This window comes from Podarcis muralis, chromosome 9 (genome assembly GCF_964188315.1).
Source record: "Podarcis muralis chromosome 9, rPodMur119.hap1.1, whole genome shotgun sequence".
Taxonomy (NCBI): Eukaryota; Metazoa; Chordata; class Lepidosauria; order Squamata; family Lacertidae; genus Podarcis; species Podarcis muralis.
In genome coordinates, this window is record NC_135663.1 from 61,521,234 (window position 1) to 61,543,405 (window position 22,172).

Below are 22,172 nucleotides of genomic sequence, written 5' to 3' on the forward strand. Positions count from 1 at the left end.
CGCATACCTAAGATTGACAGCGTGGCATAGTGACCTTGCAGTGTCATAATAATTATGGTGCAAATCCCAAGAAAGCGATTGTTTATCATAGTTCTGTGAAACTTGCTCCATAGTTCCTGCTCATGTGTAGACGGTGTCCTTTGGGCTACACGAGGAACCAAACCCATCTCTTTAAAAATTGAGGGTATGATGAATTAGTCACACCTACCCATAGGAGTTGACGCGGGTGGCGCTGTGGTCTAAACCACTGAGCCTAGGGCTTGCCAATCGTAAGGTTGGCAGTTCGAATCCACGCGACGGGGTGAGCTCCCGTTGCTCGGTCCCAACTCCTGCCAACCTAGCAGTTCGAAAGCACATCAAGTCCAAGTAGATAAATAGGTACCACTATGGCAGGAAGGTAAACAGCGTTTCCGTGCGCTGCTCTGGTTCACCAGAAGCGGCTTAGTCATGCTGACCACATGACCCGGAAGCTGTCTGCGGACAAACACTGGCTCCCTTGGCCAGTAAAGCGAGATAAGCGCCGCACCCCCAGAGTCGTCCGCGACTGGACTTGACGGTCAGGGGTCCCTTTACCTTTTACCCATAAGAGTTAAGGATCAGGGTGTAGTGTGGGGGTGCCAGGGGGGGCCCAGGTGCACAGTTTTTGAGCAGGCATGACCAGGTGACCCCACCTGCGGCCTGGTCAGGCTCCTCTTTGCCCAGGCGGCTCAGTGCGGCCCTACTTCGTTCCGCTGGGGGTGGGATTGCTCCAGCAGTGTTGGTGGCAGGGGCTGGCGCCACTCTGGGTGTTAGCAACTGACGCTACACCATTGTAAGGGTGGCCTAGGATTTTAGCTTATGCGATTCCTGGTTGGGTAGGATCACTTTGTCTCAATACAGTGGAATCTCGGTTTTTGAGCATCTCAGAAGCCGAACAATTCAGAACCCAAACACCGAGAACCCGGAAGTATCGCGCCGTTCGGAAGTTGAACGGCTTCCACGGCGTGTTTCTCAATTTTCCCCATTGAACTTGCTTGATAGCCCATTGTGCCTCAGTTGTCGAATGGTCTTCCAGAACGGATTACGTTCGACAGCCGAGGTACCACTGTATCAGAAATTGCTATTTTTTTAAAAAAATGGCCAGTAGAGGTGAATAAGGGTTGCTGAGGAAAACATTTCACCTTCTGAAAGCACTACATCCATAACAGTCCTGCAATTTTAACAGAAGGTATTTTAAAACGCGATTGTGCTTAACAAATGTGTTCGGTATGCAAAAAAAATGTGAACCCCAATTCTGGAGCCTAATCTACATGTGGAAACAGGATGCGATCCTACCCGTGAAGGGGAACCTTTGCATCTAACACCTGACTCATCCAGTGCCTCTTCAGAAGGGTCTGATTCCAGATAAGGGATTGGTGAATCTGCTTCACTTTCTCATTTTACCAGTCTTAAATTCAGTTCTCTACATCAGTTTGCAATATTTTCTTTATTTTTTTTAGAATTCTGAAAATTCACCAGCATTTTAGTGTGAAATTTCTCCTACATGCATGTATGCGATTTTGCCTCATATACATATTTTTGTGAGCCACATTTTCCTTATATTTAAATATTCTCTAACACAACACATTTTTGCTCATTTTCACAATTGTATCCCCGCAACATGCATTTTTGTACACATTACTTGGCTGGAGAACTGCTTTGCCAATTTTGGAAATGTGTGAATTTTGAAAGATGGCAGTTCACATAGCGCTTCAGGAAATGTGAATTATCTTTATTTGCCTTTAAATGCGAAGTGAATCAAATAGTTTTGCCATGTCTAATTCAGATTTGTGATTGGTTGGGCCTAGAGCAGACTGCATTGAGGATCTGTTTAGTGGGGAAATGTCTGTGCATACTCTTGTGTGTGTGTGTCTATTTGCTGAAGTTGACAAAAATATTTGGATTGCGGCTGTGGTGTCTGCTATGCTTGAACAAGAGTGTTGCAGAACTGTCTTATAACACATGAAACTCTATCATTATGATTGTATGATATACAGACTGATATAGTAAGGCTGAATCTCGCTTTTCACATTGTGTTAAATGTATTTTAACAATACGGTTAGTATATAGATTTTGTACTACTTGAACAATAAAAATACAAAACTCTTTAAAAAAATGTTCTCCTGTTGCTTTTTTTCAAGTCAGACGTCATTCGCTTTCCAATAAGATGTTGACTTTTTAAATTCCTGGAAAATCAAGGCTGGCCTGAGTGTTTTTTAACTGAGTCAAAGAAAACCCCTAATGCAACTTTTCATTTAAACAGAAAAGACGGGGGTTGGGAATTGATCAGCGCAGCAGGACATAAAAACGCATATTTCGGATAATGTTCATTTCCTTTCTAAATGAATGAACGTGTGGCGGGATTAAGCATGATGGAACTTGTTAATGTGACAAATGAATAGAAACTGCACACTGAACAAATGCACCCGAAATATGAGATCAGATGGGAGCTGAGCTCCTCCTAAGGTCTGAGGCAGAAATTGCTGTTTGATGAGACTTCTGAGGCCTTGTTTCTGCTTTTAGCATAATTGGTGGCGGCTTCCATTCCCTGCTAGTGTGTTGCTTCAAAGTTGCCCTTTTTACAGTGGTACCTCGCAAGACGGAAAACTCGCAAGACGAAAGGGTTTTTGGTTTTTTGAGTTGCTTCGCAAGACGATTTTCCCTATGGGCTTGCTTCGCAAGATGGAAACGTCTTGCAAGTTTGTTTCCTTTTTCTTAAAACCGTTAATACAGTTGCGACGACTTCGAGGAGCAACTCATAGCACGTGGTGTGGTAGCCTTTTTTGAGGTTTTTGAAGACTTTGGTGATTTTTGAAGCTTTTCCAAAACTTTTCTGAAACCGTGCTTCGCAAGACGAAAAATATCGCAAGACGACAAAACTCGCGGAACGAATTAATTTCGTCTTGCGAGGCACCACTGTACTGTGGTTTTGTTTTTTGTGGTGGTTTGAAAATGTCCCCAAGACACCCAAAGGCCAAGAGAGGATACTTTTTTCTGCCTTTTTGTTCCTTTTTCTCCTTTAGTCCTTTGCTCATTCCCACCATTTTGTTTTCTTATCAGCTTTTGCCTTCCCACTTGTTTGCTTTATGTAAAATACAAAAAAAAAAAAAAAAAAAAAAGCACAAAGATTCCTCACATTTTCCTCTCTTCTTTCCAACCCAGGCTGGAAGAAATTTGGCTTCACTTCTTTGTCTTCCCACTGCCTCCCGCCCCACGTCCTGCAAAGCTGAGAAGCAAGCCTCATTTTTGTGCTCTCATTTGCTCCCAAAGCTTAGCAGCAGTGGGTAAATGCTAGCAAAAATGGACTGAGCCTAGAAAATTAAGCGGGTGTCTTCATGTGTTTCATGAATCGCTTAGTATCTACCGTATTTTTTGCTCTATAACACGCACCTGACCATAACATGCACATAGTTTTTAGAGGAGGAAAACAAGAAAAAATAATAATTCTGAATCAAATGTTGTACTCAACTATTTAATAAACAACCGGTATATCAGAATCATATTACAACCATGTAAAGTGAACAGCAGTCAACAGTGGCATTAAGAACCATCATCACTGTCATTAACAAATGAAGAGAGAATTTAGCTGCAGCCTGTGAGATGGGGCTTACCTGTAGCTGCCCCCCCCCCAATATTTTATTGAAGTTGGAAGAGGGAGGAAGGGAAGGAAGAGCTCACATTAGTCCTAGGCAAAGCAACCAACTCCTAGGGGCCTAGGGGCCTTCACCCCCCCATTAAATATTTGAGGGAGTCATCCCCCACCCCCCATTGTGGTATGTGAGGTGGGGCTTACCTGGCCGCCCCCCAATATTTTTTGAAGTTGGAAGAGGGAGGGAAGGAAGAGAGAGGGGGAGCTCACATTTGTGCAGCTGCCTTGCCTCGCTGGAACCAGAGCAAAAAGTGGAGGAGGAGACGCAGGGGCAGGAGCCTTGTAAGCCGCTTTGCTTGAATTTACCGGTGAGGTGCTGGGGGAGGGATGGAAGGGGATGCCCTCTTTGTCCCTCCTTCCGGCTCATTGTAAAGAAAGCAGAGTAAGAGCCGCTTACATGCATGTAAGCGGCTCTCCCTTTCCTTGAATTACAGTCAGCCCATCAGACTATAAAGTCACCTTGCCAAAAAGCCATAGAGCAGGCAGACACACTGCGCGCAGTTCTTGCCGGCTTTCCAGCCAGCCGGAGGAAGGGAGGTTGCTTCCCTTCTCCCACCTCGCCAAAAAGCCAGCAAGAGCGGCTCCTCCCGCCCGCATTCGCTCCATAACGTGCACACACGTTTCCTTTTACCTTTGGGGGGGGGAGTGCGTGTTATGGAGTGAAAAATACAGTAATCGCACTGTTCCAGTAGCAGAAGCAGTCGACTCTCTCACAGCACTGTGGCCTCTAGGAAATCTTTATGCTCTCCCTTCTTTCCCTCTTCTCCCCGCATCTTGAAGAAGGTGAGGGAAAAAAGGGAAGAAGACCTACTAGTAACATCTTTTGGTCTCAGACGCTTTGGTTTTTTCCCTCCTGACCTGTCTGGCAGCGACTCCTCTGTGGCCTCTACCTCTTCAACACAACCTGTTGTCGCACAATCAGCTTCTTCATTCAGATCCAATGTAGTTGGACCTTTACGTTTGGAATTTGAACGAAAACGTTTCATTGAGGTTGGTCTCTCTTCTTTGGTGGTACAAACTTCGTTGTCTTTCAGACGGCCTTCCACACTTCGTAGTTATGAAAGCACATGGAAACTCTTTTCTCAGAGATGCTTATCACTTTTCCTTATTTTTACTATTCTTCTGTGACTTCTGTTTCCTATTTGGAATTTTTATCGAGTTCAAAATCTTTCTTAAACTCCATTTCCTTATCACAGTTCTCCTTTACATATCTGATGGTTTTTCAGGGTACAAATAATAAAATTATTATTATACCGTTGTACCTCGGAAGTCGAACAGAATCCGTTCCAGAAGTCCATTTGACTTCCGAAACATTTGGAAACCAAGGTGCGGCTTCCAATTGGTTTCTGATTGCGCAGGCATGCCGGAAACAATAGCAGAAACCGCGCCGGACGTTCAGCTTCCAAAAAAACACACGTTCAAAACCCCAAGACACTCCCGGGTTTTCAATCGTTCGGGAGCTGAAGTACGACTGTATTTCATTACCCCTCTGTCCTCCAGTTTTCAGTTTCGTCACCCTTACTGTCATTCAGCATTATGTACCCAATGCCCATAATCAATATTCACTGATCCATTGCTGAGTTTCTTCTCCTGAGCTTCCTCACTCCCCTAAATATTTTTTTGTACTTTGCAAAGCTCGAAGTTCTCCCAGGCCTGCTAATACACCTCTCTCTTGTGCGCATGATGCTACACTGACTACATATTTGACACTCAGATAATTTAATCAGAATTAGAATCTGTAGGGTAGCAAGGGCAGCTAAATGGCACCTCCATGGTCAGAAATGATATATCCCCATACCAACATCTATTGGGGACCAGTAAGAAGTGACAACCATCGAGTACTTTCCCCGAAAAAACAGGGTCCTTTCTGTTGGGGATAATTCAGACTGAAGTTCCCAGCTGTCAAAAAAGGTTATTTATGTATGCTACTACTATGGCCCGTGTTTCGTTAGCCTCAAAATGGAAAACGAGCGAGGTCCCAACCAAAGAAGAATGGCAACTTAAGTTGACAGAATATGCACAACTCGCAGACTTAACATATAGAATAAGAGAACAAGAAGAACATACGTTTAGAGAAGGAAAACCTTTATTGAATATATGGGAAATAATTGTGTATAGCTGAAAATGCTGGCAGCATTAAGATAAATTCAGCGTAAATAAGTGTTGATGGATGCAATAATGGTATAGTTTTTGTAAAATATGCAGGGGTTTATGATATGTAAAATGAACCATGGAAAGAGAAGAAGGGAAGTCATTGATATCTTAAGGATGTGAAATGAGTATTTTAAATTCTAAAACAGAAAATTTAATAAAAATTATATATGTAAAAGAAGTGACAACCGTCGCTGCCATGGCCTGCTTGGGAGCGAAGGAGAACAAATGTTACGTCCACACCAGATTAGAGTCGCCTTTCAAATGGGATGCATTCGCAGGAAACCATGCAAGTTCAATTTAAACTGCTGATGAACTCCAACCATACAACTTCCTATCCTAGAGTGCTCATGAAGAAGGCTAATTCTGGGAAATGATGATTACCACCAGCTTCTCTTCCCGAATGCAGACTTTTGGCTGAAGCAGGCTGCATATTTTGTCATGACGCAATTTGGAAGACAAAATGTTGCATGGGCCAAGCTGGAGTCCCTATGCTGTGTAATAGATAGATTTAGACCTGACATTAAAAATAAGAGAAATAGCAAAGGAACACTTCAGTCCTGTGGGACTGAATTTCTCTCTCTCTCTCTCTGACCTTAAGGTCACTTTCTATTTTAAATACAGTGATCTTAACGTTGGAAAGTCTCGCAGGATTGAAATGTTCTTCTGCTACTTTCTTTGTGATCCATTTTTAACGTTTCTTCTGTCTCCATCTATTACATAGAGAGACCCTATGCTGACCTGTTTAAACTTTCCTCTTCGAAATTGGCCCATGCCACAGATACAGTCTGCTTCAGCAAAAAGATCAGTAATTTTTTTTAAAAAAAACCCTGAAATTGACATTCAAAGAAATAATACCACAACTGACACATACCTGGTCCTGAATAAACACTATTCCTTATTATTTGCAAAGTTTTTTACATTTGGTTCCTGGATCTCATTAAATTGGAAGCCTGAGGCTGTGTACACACTACAAAGAACTTCCAAAGCACATTCTTCTGCCCCCCCCACCCCAAGGATTCTTTTGAAGGGAAGAAAGTGCTTCATATGTGCTTTAAATTTACAGTCGTACCTTGGTTGTCAAATGCCTTGGTACTCACATGTTTCGGCTCACGAACGATCGAAACCTGGAAGTGAGTGTTCTGGTTTCTGAACTCTTTTTGGAAGCCAAACGTCCGTGCTTCCGTGGCTTCTGATTGGCTGCAGGAACCTCCTGCAGCCTATCAGAAGCTGCGCTTTGGTTTCCGAACGGTTTGGAAGTCGAACGGACTTCTGGAATGGATTCTGTTCGACTTCCAAGGTATGACTGTACAGTGGTACCTCTGGATGCGAACAGGATCCGTTACGGAGCCCCATTCGCATCCAGAAGTGAACGCAACCCCATCTGTGCGTGCGCGGGTCACGATTTGCCGCTTCTGCGCATGCGAGTGACATCATTTTGACTGCGCATGCGTGAGCGGCGGAATCTGGAAGCAGCACGGAACCTGAAAACACTTATCCTGAAGCTACTTCAACCCGAGGTATGACTGTATATATTTAATAGCAATCAATAAACTTTGGTAATCATTAAAAAAAACCTGTTCCAGTTGCTGCTTCCGCCTTCAGAAGGTTAAAAGTCCTATTTTCACAATAATGCCTCATTATTTCGGAGGGGTTTTTTTGCCCCTCTGTGAACCAGCACAGCTACCGTTTGCTTTTTAACGAACCTTTTAAAAGTAATTAATCCCAGCTGGTAGCCCTGACTCTTGCTTTAATAAATGATTCACTGCTACCACATTAGAATTATTCCAGATGTGATAATAGCTGCAGTAATTATTCAGTCCTGCAGATGGCTCTCCTGTACACCTGCAGGGAGAAAAATGATCTGGAGTTTGGGCAACTGTGTTAACTTGTGTGGAGCATGCAAAAATACCAGGTGTTTTTTTCCATTTTCCTTTTTCGTAGCATTGAACCGCCAAAACATTTTCCTTCATTGCTTTTTCCTAGCGTGTAGGAGATCAAACCTCTCCATTCTGAAGGAAATCAGCCCTGAGTGCTCACTGGAAGGACAGATCCTGAAGCTGAGGCTCCAATAATTTGGCCACCTCATGAGAAGAGAAGACTCCCTGGAAAAGACCCTGATGTTGGGAAAGATGGAGGGCACAAGGAGAAGGGAACGACAGAGGACGAGATGGTTGGACAGTGTTCTCGAAGCTACCAGCATGAGTTTGACCAAACTGCAGGAGGCAGTGGAAGACAGGAATGCCTGACGTGCTCTGGTCCATGGGGTCACGAAGAGTCGGACATGACTAAACAACTAAACAACAACAACAACAAAGCCTGGTGGATCTTGCTGGTCCATGGGGTCCATGGGGTCACGACTAAACAACAACAGGAGAGCGCTTTGAAGGAATGCTGGATGACTGGGCTATTTTAGGAAACAGTAGTAATCTCGGCCTTCCCCCTGTCCTTTCTTATACCGCCCCCCTGTATTTATTGTCTGTTCCCCTTCTTCATGTATGGGGAAGATGGGGTGCAAGGAGAAATTAAAACAGAGAAAAGGCAGTCGTTTGTGAAATCGTTGCTGCTGGTAAAACAACTACATTGTGTGATACAGCATCATCAAAGTACATGAGAGATCTGTGTTCAAATCCTTGTTTAGTCATGAAAGTGACTGGGCTGCTGCACATTCTCACTCAATAAAATGGATTGGGGGAGTATGGGGGTAAAACACACACACACATACAAGGACATTTTAGGGAAAAAAGAGAGGCTTTAAGATATCTCTTATTTATATTTAAAACAATTTATTAACAGTTTACAGTAGATTTTCTTGACAAATACAAAATCAGAGCTAACGAAATGAGGTTAAATACAGCAGTTTGAAATTCCAGGGAATATCTGGCCAGTAGTTAGAGAAGAAATATTTTCCGGTATGCCAAGTGTTTCTCAAATATCATCAGTAAATTAAATTTGGGACCAGATTTCTATGGCTCTACTCAAACTGTCATAGGAAAACTGGTTCATGTCCACATGAATCCTCATTGTACTGTTTTGGAGGCGGCTTTCATTGGGACACCCCGCTTGTCCTTGCCTACTCACTTAATTTGCTGGTCAGCAGCCCCCATTTTGATGAAGAAATCATGGAGGGAGAGAAACTGGGCAAATCAGGGAGCAGGAGAGTTCAGACAAATCGGCTTTATTTTTGTCTCTCGGCTTCTAACCTTATTGCTTACCATTCTTCCCTTAGCCCAGACTCAAGCTGGTGCCACAATAAATTGGTTCATCTTCAAAATGGCCCCCAGAGCCTTTCTATAGGATTGTTGCTACACAGAGACTAACATGCCTAAACTTCTGGCAGTTTTAAAAACTAGGTGGTGGTCAACAGGTTGAGATTGAACCCTGACAAAACAGAAGCAATGTTTCCTGGGGATAGGGATATTTCCTGGTTCTGAACAGGAAAAATGTAGATCTAAAGGACAAGGTGCGTAGCTGCATGCTCTAGTTATCTTCTGCTTGGACTACTGCAATACGCTCTATGTGGGGCTACCTTTGAAGGTGACTTGGAAACTACAACTAATCCAGAATGTGGCTGCCAAATTGGTGACTGGGAGCAGCTGCCAGGACCATATAACACCGGTCCTAAAAGATCTACATTGGCTCCCAGTACGTTTCCGAGAACAATTGGTTGGTGCTGACTTTTAGAGCTCTAAATGGCCTCGGCCACCCCCATCGTTGAACCCAGACACTGAGGGCCTTCTGGTGGTTCCCTCACTGCAAGAAGTGAGGTTGTAGGGAACCAGGCAGAGGGCCTTCTCAGTAGTGGTGCCTGCCTTGTGGAACACCCTCCCATCAGATGTCAAGGAAATAAACAACCACTTGACCTTTAGAAGACATCTGAAGGCAGCCCTGTTTAGGGAAGCTTTTAATGTTTGATCTTTTATCGTGCTTTTACTATTCTGTTGGGAGCCGCTCAGAGTGACTGGGGAAACCTGGCCAGATGGGCGGGGTATAAATAATAAATTCTTATTGTTGTTGTTAAAAATAATGTATTTTAGTTGGCCCTAAACAGGACTATTTCAGATTCGGGAGGCACAGGAAAGCATTCTAAGGATTGCCCAGCGGAAAATATCCTGAGATGTGTCAATTACAATAAAATGTGTACAAGTGCCAAATTCTTGTCCTCCATTGATTCTTGCTTTACTGAAATGTTTGTTTCTGTTTGCCGTGTTATATTTAAATTTCAATAAAAGCAAGTGTCTAAAAATGCTTTTCTGGGAATGTTTCTGCAGTTGACAACAGGGGCTCTGATAGGGGGTGGCCCAGGGTTGTCTGAGGAACAGGTCTTTTGTGGTGGGCCCCAGATCATCTATCCCTTCCACCCACCCTCTTTAAAACTCAATTTAAAACATTTGCTTATAGGGTGGCTAGGTGAGATTCCAGTCACCTGCCATTTAATCCCCCAGTCATCTATACATATAAATTAGCATATACAACTTCCTTGAGGAGCTGTGTCATACAGCTACATCCCAAGTCTTTTAAGTACTTAGCAGCACCTGTGGTCGACAGGCACCGTGATTCTGCACCTTGCTGGTAGCGGTACAGTTGCATGTGTGAATGATCAAACACACACCGGAGGCCGAGCTTTCAAATTGTCCCAAATGATGCTCTCGGACGGAGTCCTTTGAGGCAATCCACCATGAGCGCACTGAGCGATAAGGACACTGGAAATCAAAATGCATGCACAAACCTGCCCTGAGCTCGCAACCATCTGACATTCTGAGTTTCGTGTTAATTTGCACTTAATCGCACTTCCGGCCGCCACATGAAAATACCTCTGCCTCGTGCTGTTTCATTCCACAGGGCGGATCTCGTGAGCTTGCTGGAATGCTCCGGCACTGCCGAGAATTAACACTCGTCATCGTTAGCTCTAAGGAACCTCAGTGGCTCAGTGGCACTTGCTGCCGCACGAAGACACATTCCCAACAGCATGGGAAGCGCCATTAGAAATCAGCAGAAAGGCGGATGCAATTGGGTGGAACTTTTGTAGTGTATAATTAGCCTGGATTGATACTTTGATACCAACTGGGAATGTGTAGGCAGTGGTTCAAGATAAATGTTTAATCAAGATTTTCTTTTAAAAAAATACTTTTATAAGGGGGAAATACATGGCACTAGAACGGAGCTAAATGTCTCCAGATCTGATTTTTGTGCGGCAATCAGCCAAGCCTCTACTATTTCACTGTGGCAGAAGTTTCCCCAAAGCAGGCTCTGCGTGCATTCGGATGTGGGGAATATTGTATTAGTTTTCCTGATTATAATGCCAGCACTTGTGTCCTATTTTCGAATGTTCCTTTCACACTGCAGTACCTGTTATGTTATGGAACTGTGGCTCTTTGACTGTCACGCTAAATTTCATTCACACCAGTGTACATACTGTGGCACAACAACGAATATTTTTGGACACTGTCACTACTCCCCTCAGCCTTTCCACATGTGTGCTTCTGTTCCCCCATGATGCCTCTTTGACAACAACTGGAAACAGCTGTATACCAGCCCAAGTTTTGTCACTTTACTCTTGCAATTTTCCAGGTTAAGGGGCCTCAAACATATTTTTTTCTGGAATCAAGTAACACAGAAATGGGCATTAACATGATCCATATTCTGTTGGTTCTCCAGAAGTGGCTTTTACATCATGCGAAAGCTCAAATATAATGTGTAAATTAACAGTCAGGGAAAGGTCAGGGCAGTGGAATAAATTATCATGTGAAGGCAGCCTTAGACCGTGCAGATATCCATTTATATACCTGATGCTTTTGAGCACCCTGGTTGCGGCTGCTTCCAGCTTTCGTGAGTTAATCATTAGTGACTGAGCAGCGAGTGTGATGACACCATAAACCGGTGCATTCAATTAGGTTTGTCTGTCTGGTGATGTCACCCGTGTCCTCGTAAACAAGCAAACAAACATTTTCACCTGGAGCGCGAGAAGAATGTCAAAAAGGCGAGGCACGTTTGGCACTGCTGAAAAATCTCACAAAGAGCAGCAGTTTGGGGTGAGCTCTGTTTAAAACTGCCACTTTCCAGGTTTACTTTGAGACATTTTGCACAGCCTAGCGCGTAAGCCCTGGTAGATCAAGAAAAGGACAAACCTTCAACATACTGGCTTCTTTGAGAGATCAATATTACTCCCCGGTGACTGGACTAAAGGGAAGCTTGGGGCTTTTCTTAACCAAATATTTCCTCCTTTTTCTCCAGTTGGAAGCAAACTTGACCCAGAGGGCAATATTCTCCCTAGAGTGGGACATATTTAGTAACTAATCTTGGCAGCATTCATAGCAGCCAGAGTGGTCATGTTGGCAAACAAGAGAGACTGCTTTGGCTGGCAGTAGCAGGTACCTCATGGTGGGCTGGTACGTAAGCATTAGACCGGCTGATGTTAATTGTGATATATCAGCTTATTCCTGAAAAAGGTGCAATGCACTGGCTGCTCTTGTTAGCTCACCTGGCCTAGTGATATATCTCCTCTGCTATTTATGGGAGTCCTGGGCAAAGGCTTACACCCGCAGTTGAAGGCCTCGGAAACGCATTTCACGCAGCCCCAGAAGCGAGGTTTATTCCTGGCGTCTTGGTTGTCACCTAATAGTCCTCTTCCTCCTCAAAATCTTCTCCTGCCGTAGCAGCCTCCAGGGCTGCGAGAGCCTCTGCTACTTCGGCATCAACCTCCTCCTCCAGTTCTCCATTAATGTCATTATGGCAATCAAATCTAGCTTCTCGCACCGCATCCGCCTTGGTCCTAGGAGATGGGATGCCGTCGGATACATTGTCCTTGAAACACACCTTTGGCGGGCCTGTTCTACAGGCTTTGTCTGTTGAATCCCAGCTTTTAGACTCACCTAATGGCAGGTCCTGCTGACTGCTTAACGTGGTGTGTTCTGTGCTTTGGCCTGTATGTGTGTGGTTATTTGATGGACTTTCCTTTCCCGCAGCTCTCTGTTTTCCAGCATGGCCGCCATTGGGGGGATCAGTGGGTCCAGGCAGGTGCGTGTCATTGCTTGGAGCGCTCTGAGATTCCTCATATAGGGCACTTCTTTTTTCTGAAGATGCTTTTGTGAGAACTTCCGTTTCCAGAACCTCATGGTTATTGCATGCGCTTGGCTGCGGCAACCCTTGGACTGAAAAACTGGCTCGCTGAGCAGAGCAGGCGTGCGTGCTGATCTCTCTGTTTCGGTTTGTGCTGGGATTGGGATGAAGGTTCGCACCAGAGTGGGAATGGATCCCGTTTACATTGAAACGGCACTTTTCGGCAAGATTCCCAAGTCCTTCATCACGAAGAGCGCCGCTTCTGTGGTTCAGAACGGCCTCTTTATTGTTGTTCAATTTGTGCCTGTTTGCTGCTGTTTGTAATTCCCCGGTCTGCAGCTCGTTTTTGTGTACTTGGATGTCGTTGTTCTGCTTGCATTTGAATTTGCCTCCGTCTTGCTCGTCGGACTTGAAGTTGTTTATTTCATTGATGTACCCGGATGTTGGCACGTCTTGGGGTTCAAAGATGTAACTAGAAAAAGGTTAAGAGCAACAGTTAGCATTTTCTTTTCGTGATAGATAAAAAAAAGGGTCGGTTTCGTGCTTCAAACATGCAGGCTTTGTTGCAAGTTTCAGAAATGCCACCAATTTTTAGCCTATTCACGTCTCACCATTGGTCATGCTGGCTGGGGCTGATGGGATCCGGAGTGCAGCAACATCGGGGGGTGGGGAATAGGCTTCAGAGATATATAACTATTATCATTTTCGCCCTACCCCAAATGACACTCAGGACTCAGCTACAAAGGTCAATTTATAACATTAAAAATGCATTATAAAAATGTGACACTAGATGGCACTGAAGAGAGGAATCCAAAGTCAATTAAATACAGCAAGCATCCCCAAACTCAGCCCTCCAGATATTTTGGGACTACAATTCCCATCATCCCTGACCACTGGTCCTGTTAGCTAGGGATGATGGGAGTTGTAGTCCCAAAACAGCTGGAGGGCCAAGTTTGGGGATGCCTGGCATACAGTATTGCCTTGGGAGCTCCCCCCTCCCACAATCTTTTCTCCCCATAGCATTTTTTACATCTGTATAGATCCAGCCTCAGTCTGCCTGTACCTTTGTATCATTTTACAGCACCTGCACCCCATCTGGATTCTTCTTTGTTAATTATCTGAAAAGACAGAAAACAGGCAGAGTGGACATGAGAAATCAGGTATTGCATGCATGATGTGAAATGTTGCAAAAAGAAGCAGCAATAGCTGACTCCTTATTTTTGAATGGGATTGATGGATTATGGATTATAAAATAGTAATAATAATTTATTGTTATTTATTAAGTCTGTATACCGCCCTGTATCCACAGATCTCAGGGCGGCTCACAACATAAAAATACAAGTTAAAAAGAAAACAAAATGCGTACTAAAAACAAGAACGAAAACAAGCCAATATCCTCCTCTCCCCACCTACTCCCACAGCACATTTAAAAGGGTAAAGGGACCCCCTGACCATGAGGTCCAGTCGTGACAAACTCTGGGGTTGCGGCACTCATCTCGCTTTATTGGCCGAGGGAGCCGGCGTACAACTTCCGGGTCATGTGGCCAGCATGACTAAGCCGCTTCTGGCGAACCAGAGCAGCGCACCGAAACGCCGTTTACCTTCCCGCCGGAGTGGTACCTATTTATCTACTTGCACTCTGACGTGTTTTCGAACTGCTAGGTTGGCAGGAGCAGGGACCGAGCAACGGGAGCTCGCCCCGTCGTGGGGATTTGAACCGCCGACCTTCTGATCAGCAAGCCCTAGGCTCTGTGGTTTAGACCACAGCGCCACCCGCGTACCAGATGTTAATCAACCAAAGGCCTGGTTGAAGAGGAACATTTTTGCCTGGCGCCTAAAAGTGCACAATAAATGTGCCAGGCAAACCTCCCTGGGGAGACCATTCCACAAACAGGGAGCTACTGCTCTTTTTACGTAATGTATCTGCCCCACTCCTTGCAGTGGCAGTTGAATATGGACATATTTGGGGAATGATTTCCATGCTGGCAGTTGCACTGGACCAGTGAGCTGAATTTAAGTCCAGCTGAAATCAATGGGAGAGTCCCAAGTCCATCAACAGCATTCAAGCGAAGTCCCACTGATTTCAACTTGTCCCAATGACAAGGCACGATGGTTAAATTGGCTAGGTTGTGGGAAATACATCCGGAAGAGAAAATGTACTGAGGAGCTAGTGATCTGACAGGGAGCCCTTCCTCCCTCTGTTCCTTCCCTCTCCCTCCCTCTTGTTAAGTTTTTTGATGGTGTGAAAACAGTCTTTAATGTCCCAAGAACAGCTGGGAGGAAGAGAAGTCCCACACACAGCTGCCCTAATCAGTTCGGAGGATAATGCTGGGCACCTTCTTTGATGTTGGACGTTGTTTTGAGAAAGTGAGGCATATCTATAAAACCAGACGGTTTGGGCAGAATTTCTTGGAAGCTCGTGCACAGACTGATCGGCCGCAGGGCCATGCAAACTGAGGCTACCTGGGGGAGTCACTACGCCGCTTCTTGAGGACTGTATGTATACATCGCTTGCTGTTTTAGAATAAAATCTTTAATCTTCTCACTCGCTTGTGTATTTTAAAAGAACCACCTTGCCTTTGGCAAGACAGCTAGGGCCACAGCTTTTACAAAGGCTCGAAACTGTTGAAAATGTAGTTTGCATGTGTACGTTGCGCTTATAGTTGGTCAGAAGGCACGAGGCCACCACCTTGCTGAAGCTAAGCATTGCAAGGGTCTGCTCAGTGTTTGGATGGGAGACCTTCTGGAAACTTTAATAATAATAATTTATTGTTTATACCCCACCCATCTGGCTGGGTTTCTCCAGTCACTCTGGGCAGCTTCCAACAGATATTACAATACAATAACATAGTCCCACAGTGGGTTTCAAAGATTTCTGAGATAAAAATCTAGGGAAGCAACAATATGTGAACACAATCAGGAAATCCCTTGACCGGCTGGTCCAGGGGTCAGCAAACGTTTTCAGTGGGGGGGGGGGGCGGTCCACTGTCCCCCAGACCTTGTAGGGGGCCGGACTATATTTTGAAAAAAAGAAAGAAAGAACGAATTCCTATGCCCCACAAATAACTCAGAGATGCATTTTAAATAAAAGGACACATTCTACCCATGTAAAAACACACTGATTCCCGGAATATTGCAAGGGTCAAGTAGGAGATGAAAAGCAAAGGTGTTTCCTTGTTGTGCAGTGGGAGAAAACTGAAAATTGAGAGTATTTCCTTTGTTAAATATTAACCAGCGCCACCTTGCAAACAAGCCCTGAAGCAGGAGTTCAAATTAAATAGAAGTCCTTCCTGAAAAGCGAGGTGGGAGTAGGGAGATGCACATTCAGACTTCTGTAATTACATGCATGCTAATTACATCACTGCAGCAACCATTGGGAACGTTCGCCCACTCTCATTAAAAAGCTGCTCTTCGCTTTATGTGGCGAAGGCCTGTTTATCTGCACAACACAACCTGTGGTTTTAGGATAGAAATCAGAGAGGGAGCCTGGCAAATGCAGGTATGGGGACTGGTTCAAATTTTAACCCAGGTTGGTACGAAAGAGCAGAATTCAAATCTGAAATACCGGCATGAACCGCTTCTTAGCACTTCGTGGCTTTTTATTGGAAATGAAATAAATCTGGTGTTGTAGGCCTCCAAACTTGGAAAGCACTTCAAATCTCCCTGAGAACATTTTGAAAACATGTAATTCTGTCAGGTGTTCAAAACTAAGGGTTTATTTTTTAAAGGAGCTGGATTTTTCTTTTTTATATTTTTGTAAGCCTTTTCCTTGAATACTCGGACTTCTGAGTAACCAACACCATGTTTGCATATAAGTTAATCTTTCACAGAGCGGCTGGTTGACCCACTTTTATTCCCACCGTAAAGCTAACAAAGGCCGGATCGTCTTTGCATCAAAGATGTGTCTAGGTGACATGGCCGTCCCTGGGCCACCTTTGGCCCACTACCTGAACCCTTTGGCTGACCAAAAAAATCCCAGATAAGCTCAGTGTTGTTCACAAACATACATTTGCTTTATTCCTCATTCCACTCATCTGGAGAGGCGACCTGTCTCTAGCCACTGGGGCTACAGGGTCTACCATGGAGCCTGAAAATCTATGGTCATATTTACACCACAGACTTAATAGCCATTTCCTCTGCTCAGGGAAGAAGCTATCGCTATTATTTTACACTTCAGCTATATACACACTATGCCTCGGAGGCACATTCTTGCCCTCAAAGAATTCTGGGCACTGTGACTGAGAATTTTAACTCGGTGAGAGGTAAACCATGGCACCCGGGTTTTGTTTGAGAGAAAGAATGTGAAAGGTAGAGAGTTTTCACAGCCCTGGAGTCTACTTTTCTCTGCACCTAGGTAGGTTGAGAAGTGGTTTTTGATCCACAGAACTGCTTTCTGGGGAAATCTTCATACATTTTCTCTTTAGTTAGCTGGCTTTGGTCTTTGAAGAGGTGCATGGTTTTGACTTTTCCTGTTACTTCTCAAATTTTTCTCCCTGAAATCGGCGGCTGCCCTAAAAAACGCTCAACAACAACTGCTCTAATCTGAGGGTCTTAGAGGCCAGTTCCTTTACTGTTTTCTTGTAAGGGATCTCCTTCAACAAGACATAGTTCACATTTATTAAAACCCCTTTATTGAGCATTCATCCCAATTTGTTTGCAAAAAACGTTGTAGGCAGGTTAGACGAAGCCAGCTCTTTTTTGAGCGTTCATCTGATCGAGTTTGCATAGAGGTTAGACACCGTTACATCGGACAATTGCTATTCATCACTTTCCTCTGCATTTTCCTGTCACATTGCCCTGATTTGTAGGGGAAGTGGGTTTGCTGCACAACAGCACCAGAAACAGCTGTAGCTGCACCACTTCAATTTCCTGGTATGTGATTTAATTCTCTCCCTCCGCCTCCAAAATAGCAGGAATTTGGGAAGAGCTCAAGACTAGTGCCTCAGAGGAGGGGACAAATATTATTTCAGCAAGGCATCAAACAAGAGGGACAGCTGGAATTGTACACAAAACACACACTCTGTGCAGGGCCATCGGCAGATGTAATTTAATATCCTACTTACCAATAAAGCAGTGAGAGTTGAAGGACCATGATTTTAACTTCTGGCTGAGCAGAGGCATCTGAAATGACAGTGATGTGATTTGATTAGTAGATACCCATCTGCTGTAGGCATACGGTCACCCTCATGCAAGATCCCAAACTACGTGCCAGGGCACAGTAGCAAGTCACAAAAACGAAGTTATTCTATGCCTATTAAAGTCTGCCTGCATATTCCGAGATTTTTAGATTCCCCTGTGTTACACCTGGCAAGTGCAGGTCAGATTTTCAGCTTTGCCCAGTTCCTGAGCCCTGCTGCGCTAGACAAGAAGTTGCGTGTGAAGTCCCCCAAATCCCCTCCAAAATAAATCACACAGGAAACAGAATATTTGTGGAAGATTTTTGGCATTAATTTGGCCACAACTTTATTGTTTACAGCATGTGAGTGGTTGCTTAGCCATTAATTTGAACTACCTAAACCTGCACCAGCAGGAACAGGACTGACAACTGGAACCTCCAGAGGTCAGTAAGGGAAAACATACTGGGGGAGCACAGAGGCAGATTTCCACCTCTTAGTTCACCCCAGCTGCTCCCAGGAACTCTGGCCTGGCCCTACCCCTGAGAGGGGATCGGACAGAGCAAATCGAGCCCCTGGATTCCTTTAATGGAATTCCCTAGCAGCAGCAACAACAAAAATGAGGGGCAGGCACAGCCAATCCATAATCCCCCCCCACCAAAGAATGAACCAATGCCTAACCGCCAACCTTACAAAGTTGTGACGATTTGCTACATGGTAGGCAAAAACCAATTCATCATGCGAAATGCAGAATTCATCACGTGAAAGGCTGGGCTGGATGAATCCCAAGCCGGAATTAAGATTGCCGGAACAAATATCAACAACCTCTGATATGCAGATGACACAACCTTGATGGCAGAAAGTGAGGAGAAATTAAAGAACCTTTTAATGAGGGTGATAGAGGAGAGCGCAAAATATGGCCTGAAGCTCAACATCAAAAAAAACGAAGATCGTGGCCACTGGTCCCATCACCTCCTGGCAAATAGAAGGGGAAGAAATGGAGGCAGTGAGAGATTTTACTTTCTTGGGCTCCATGATCACTGCAGATGGTGACAGCAGTCACGAAATTTAAAGACGCCTGCTTCTTAGGAGAAAAGCAATGACAAACCTAGATAGCATCTTAAAAAGCAGAGACATCACCTTGCCAACAAAGGTCTGTATAGTTAAAGCCATGGTTTTCCCAGTAGTGATGTATGGAAGTGAGAGCTGGACCATAAAGAAGGCTGATCGCCAAAGAATTGATGCTTTTGAATTATGGTGCTGGAGGAGACTCTTGAGAGACCTCTCCATTCTGGAGGAAATCAGCCCTGAGTGCTCACTGGAAGGACAGATCGTGAAGCTGAGGCTCCAATACTCTGGCCACCTCATGAGAAGGGAAGACTCCCTGGAAAAGACCCTGATGTTGGGAAAGATTGAGGGCACAAGGAGAAGGGGACAGCAGAGGATGAGATGGTTGTAAATTCAGTATTTGAAATTGTACCTTTGAGTCCTCAATCCTTTATTGCTGTGCTTTGCTTGACCTAGGTTGACCAAGGATTATAAATACTTCAGAATTTTTGGGAGTTCTACCCCCTTCTTGTGAATTTTGGTCATTTAAGGTTTATGATTTTTCTATTTCCTTCTGAGGAAACAGAATACGAGGTTTGTAGCCGGCATCCCATTAAGGCTTTGTTCCATCTTATTTTCCCCTTAAACTCTTTGATTTTTATTATTTAGTTTATTTTCATAAGATAATATTTCTAGTCGATTACTTCTCGTTTCAGGGATTTCATTTGTTTTGTGGAATTTCTCGGTTCCATGACTGTCTTTTTTCTACTGGTCTTTGGAGAGGAAGCTTTTTCTGCCATGACCAATCTTCTCAGCGATGAGCTCCTATGGGCCTCAGGGTCACCTCAAACGTAGTTTGAAAAAAACAACAGCAGTCACTCAAAAGTCACTGTGACTGCTGGAAGCTCAGGCATGTGGTCTATGTAGACCAAGGGTGGTCATCAACATTGCATCAAAGCTCCAAAAATACATGACCGGACCATGCAACACAGAGGCAGTTTGGAGGTGAACCATAGCTGTGCCAGCAGCACAGCCTGTTTGACTAGCATTCCTAGGGGCTGACAGCACCAATATACTGCTGTCGTATCGTTTCACCTCAGAACTGCAAGTGCTAATGGACTCATGCGCTGCTTTTTTGTTCAGCTAACCTGTTTTTCATTGCTGTTTTGTTCATTGGAGAGCCTCATCTCAGGAACTGCGAAATAAAAATGGGAGCACTTGCAGGCCTTATGAGCATTTATCAGAGTAAGGGTGGTGTTTTTCTAAATAAATACCTCGGGCTCCTGAACGCCTTGGGAGTCAAACGTTCCAGCTCCCGAACAATGGAAACCCAGAAGTGAGTGTTCTGGTTTTCGTACATTCTTTCGGAAGCCAAACGTCTGATGGGGCTTCCATGGCTTCCGATTGGCTGCAGGAGTATCCTGCAGTCAGTCGGAAACAGCACTTTGGTTTTCAAACATTTCAGAAGTTGAACGGACTTCCGGAATGGATTCTGTTTAACTTCTGAGGTATGACTGTAAAAGGTAAAAGGACCCCTGACCATTAGGTCCAGTCGTGCCCGACTCTGGGGTTGCGGCGCTCATCTCGCTTTATTGGCCAAGGGAGCCGGCGTACAGCTTCCGGGTCATGTGGCCAGCATGACTAAGCCACTTCTGGCGAACCAGAGCAGCGCATGGAAACGCCGTTTACCTTCCCGCCAAAGTGGTACCTATTTATCTACTTGCACTTTGATGTGCTTTTGAACTGCTAGGTTGGCAGGAGCAGGGACTGAGCAACGGGAGCTCACCCCGTCACAGGGATTCGAATGGCTGACCTTCTGATCGGCAAGCCCTTTTCACAGTGTTTTTAATATGTGTGTTTTTAACCATGGTGTTTGGGGCAATTGTGTGGCTTGGGTAAAAGTGCAAAAATATCCACATTGCAGTATATATGTCCAAAGGGCGGCTGTGAGAACCAGCAACTCCACTCATGCACTATTATCAACACTGCATTTCCCATTACAACGTGGACAGCCCACTTACAGGTGCCCCCCCCCCAGCAAAGCACATAGGGGCAACACATGTAACGATGCTTCTCACAAACAGCTATCCTACACAAGAAGCCTGACGATGGCTTCAAGAACTACTTGGCCTCAAATCATCACAGATCCCAAAATAAAAAATGGTATTTTCTGCACGCACCTCATGCTGTTAATACGGTTAACACGGTCAATACTGCCCAGAACGCTTGCGGTGCAATCTTGTGTAGTTCGACTAAGCAGTCCAGTTGGGCTTACTCCCAGGTAACTGGAGTACAGTCTTAAAGCCTTTTCTGCATTTCCTCTCCTCGTTCAAAAGCCTTTGCAATATTCAGGAGGTCCTAGAACAGGCTGTCAGATGACTTGGTTCCATGAGAATGACAGCTTGGTTAAGGGTTCAGGACAACCTGTCTATATGAATAACTTCTTCCTCTCCTAGCTCAGCTTGATGCCATCTGAAGCCAGTGGCAGGGCAACAGAGCATTGGGCTGCCATGTTGCAACCTGAGTGTTAGCAGCTGATTGGTGACTTTCCCGCCTCCGGGTAGTGAACGCTCCATCTATTGCAGAAATATGCAGCAGAAGGAATCTCTCGAAGGCGCAGGAAAGAACATAGATTTCGTGATCTGCTTGATTTGCACAGGATTCCCATACAGGGCAGTTCAACATTCAGCTGGAGGAAGTCTTATCATTTTAAAGCTGCAACCCCAGCTTTAAACACTTCAGACTGAAATTCCCAGGGTCAGAAAAGGTTATTTATGTATGCTACTACTGCGGCCCACGTTTTGTCAGCCCCCAAATGGAAAACAAGCGAGGTCCCAACCAAAGAAGAATGGCAACTTAAAGTTGACCGAATATGCACAACTTGCAGACTTAATATATAGAATAAGAGAACAAGAAGTACATACATTTAGAGAAGACTGGAAAACGTTTATGGGAAATAAGTGTATAGCTGAAAATGCTGGCAGCATTAAGATAAATTCAGTTTTGATGGATGCAATAATAACATACAAGAATGGTATAGTTTTTGTAAAATATGCAAGGGTTTATGATATGTAAAATGAACCATGGAAAGAGAAGAAGCAATTGATATCTTATGGATATAAAATGAGTAGAAT

General features: G+C 44.5%; 1 protein-coding gene across 1 annotated transcript in view; it reads right to left on the reverse strand.

The window, feature by feature from the left end:
* Window positions 1-8,584: 8,584 nt before the first annotated feature.
* PGCKA1 (PDCD10 and GCKIII kinases associated 1) overlaps window positions 8,585-22,172 on the reverse strand; it is a 55,840-nt gene continuing 42,252 nt past the window's right edge. The window contains exons 2-4 of the mRNA XM_028744111.2: window positions 17,941-17,998; window positions 13,941-13,995; window positions 8,585-13,349 (exon numbers count right to left, since the gene is read on the reverse strand). Of these exons, the coding sequence (XP_028599944.2) occupies window positions 12,434-13,349; window positions 13,941-13,972 (948 nt within the window). The 5' untranslated portion in view covers window positions 13,973-13,995; window positions 17,941-17,998 and the 3' untranslated portion in view covers window positions 8,585-12,433. The remainder of the gene's footprint in view (window positions 13,350-13,940; window positions 13,996-17,940; window positions 17,999-22,172) is intronic.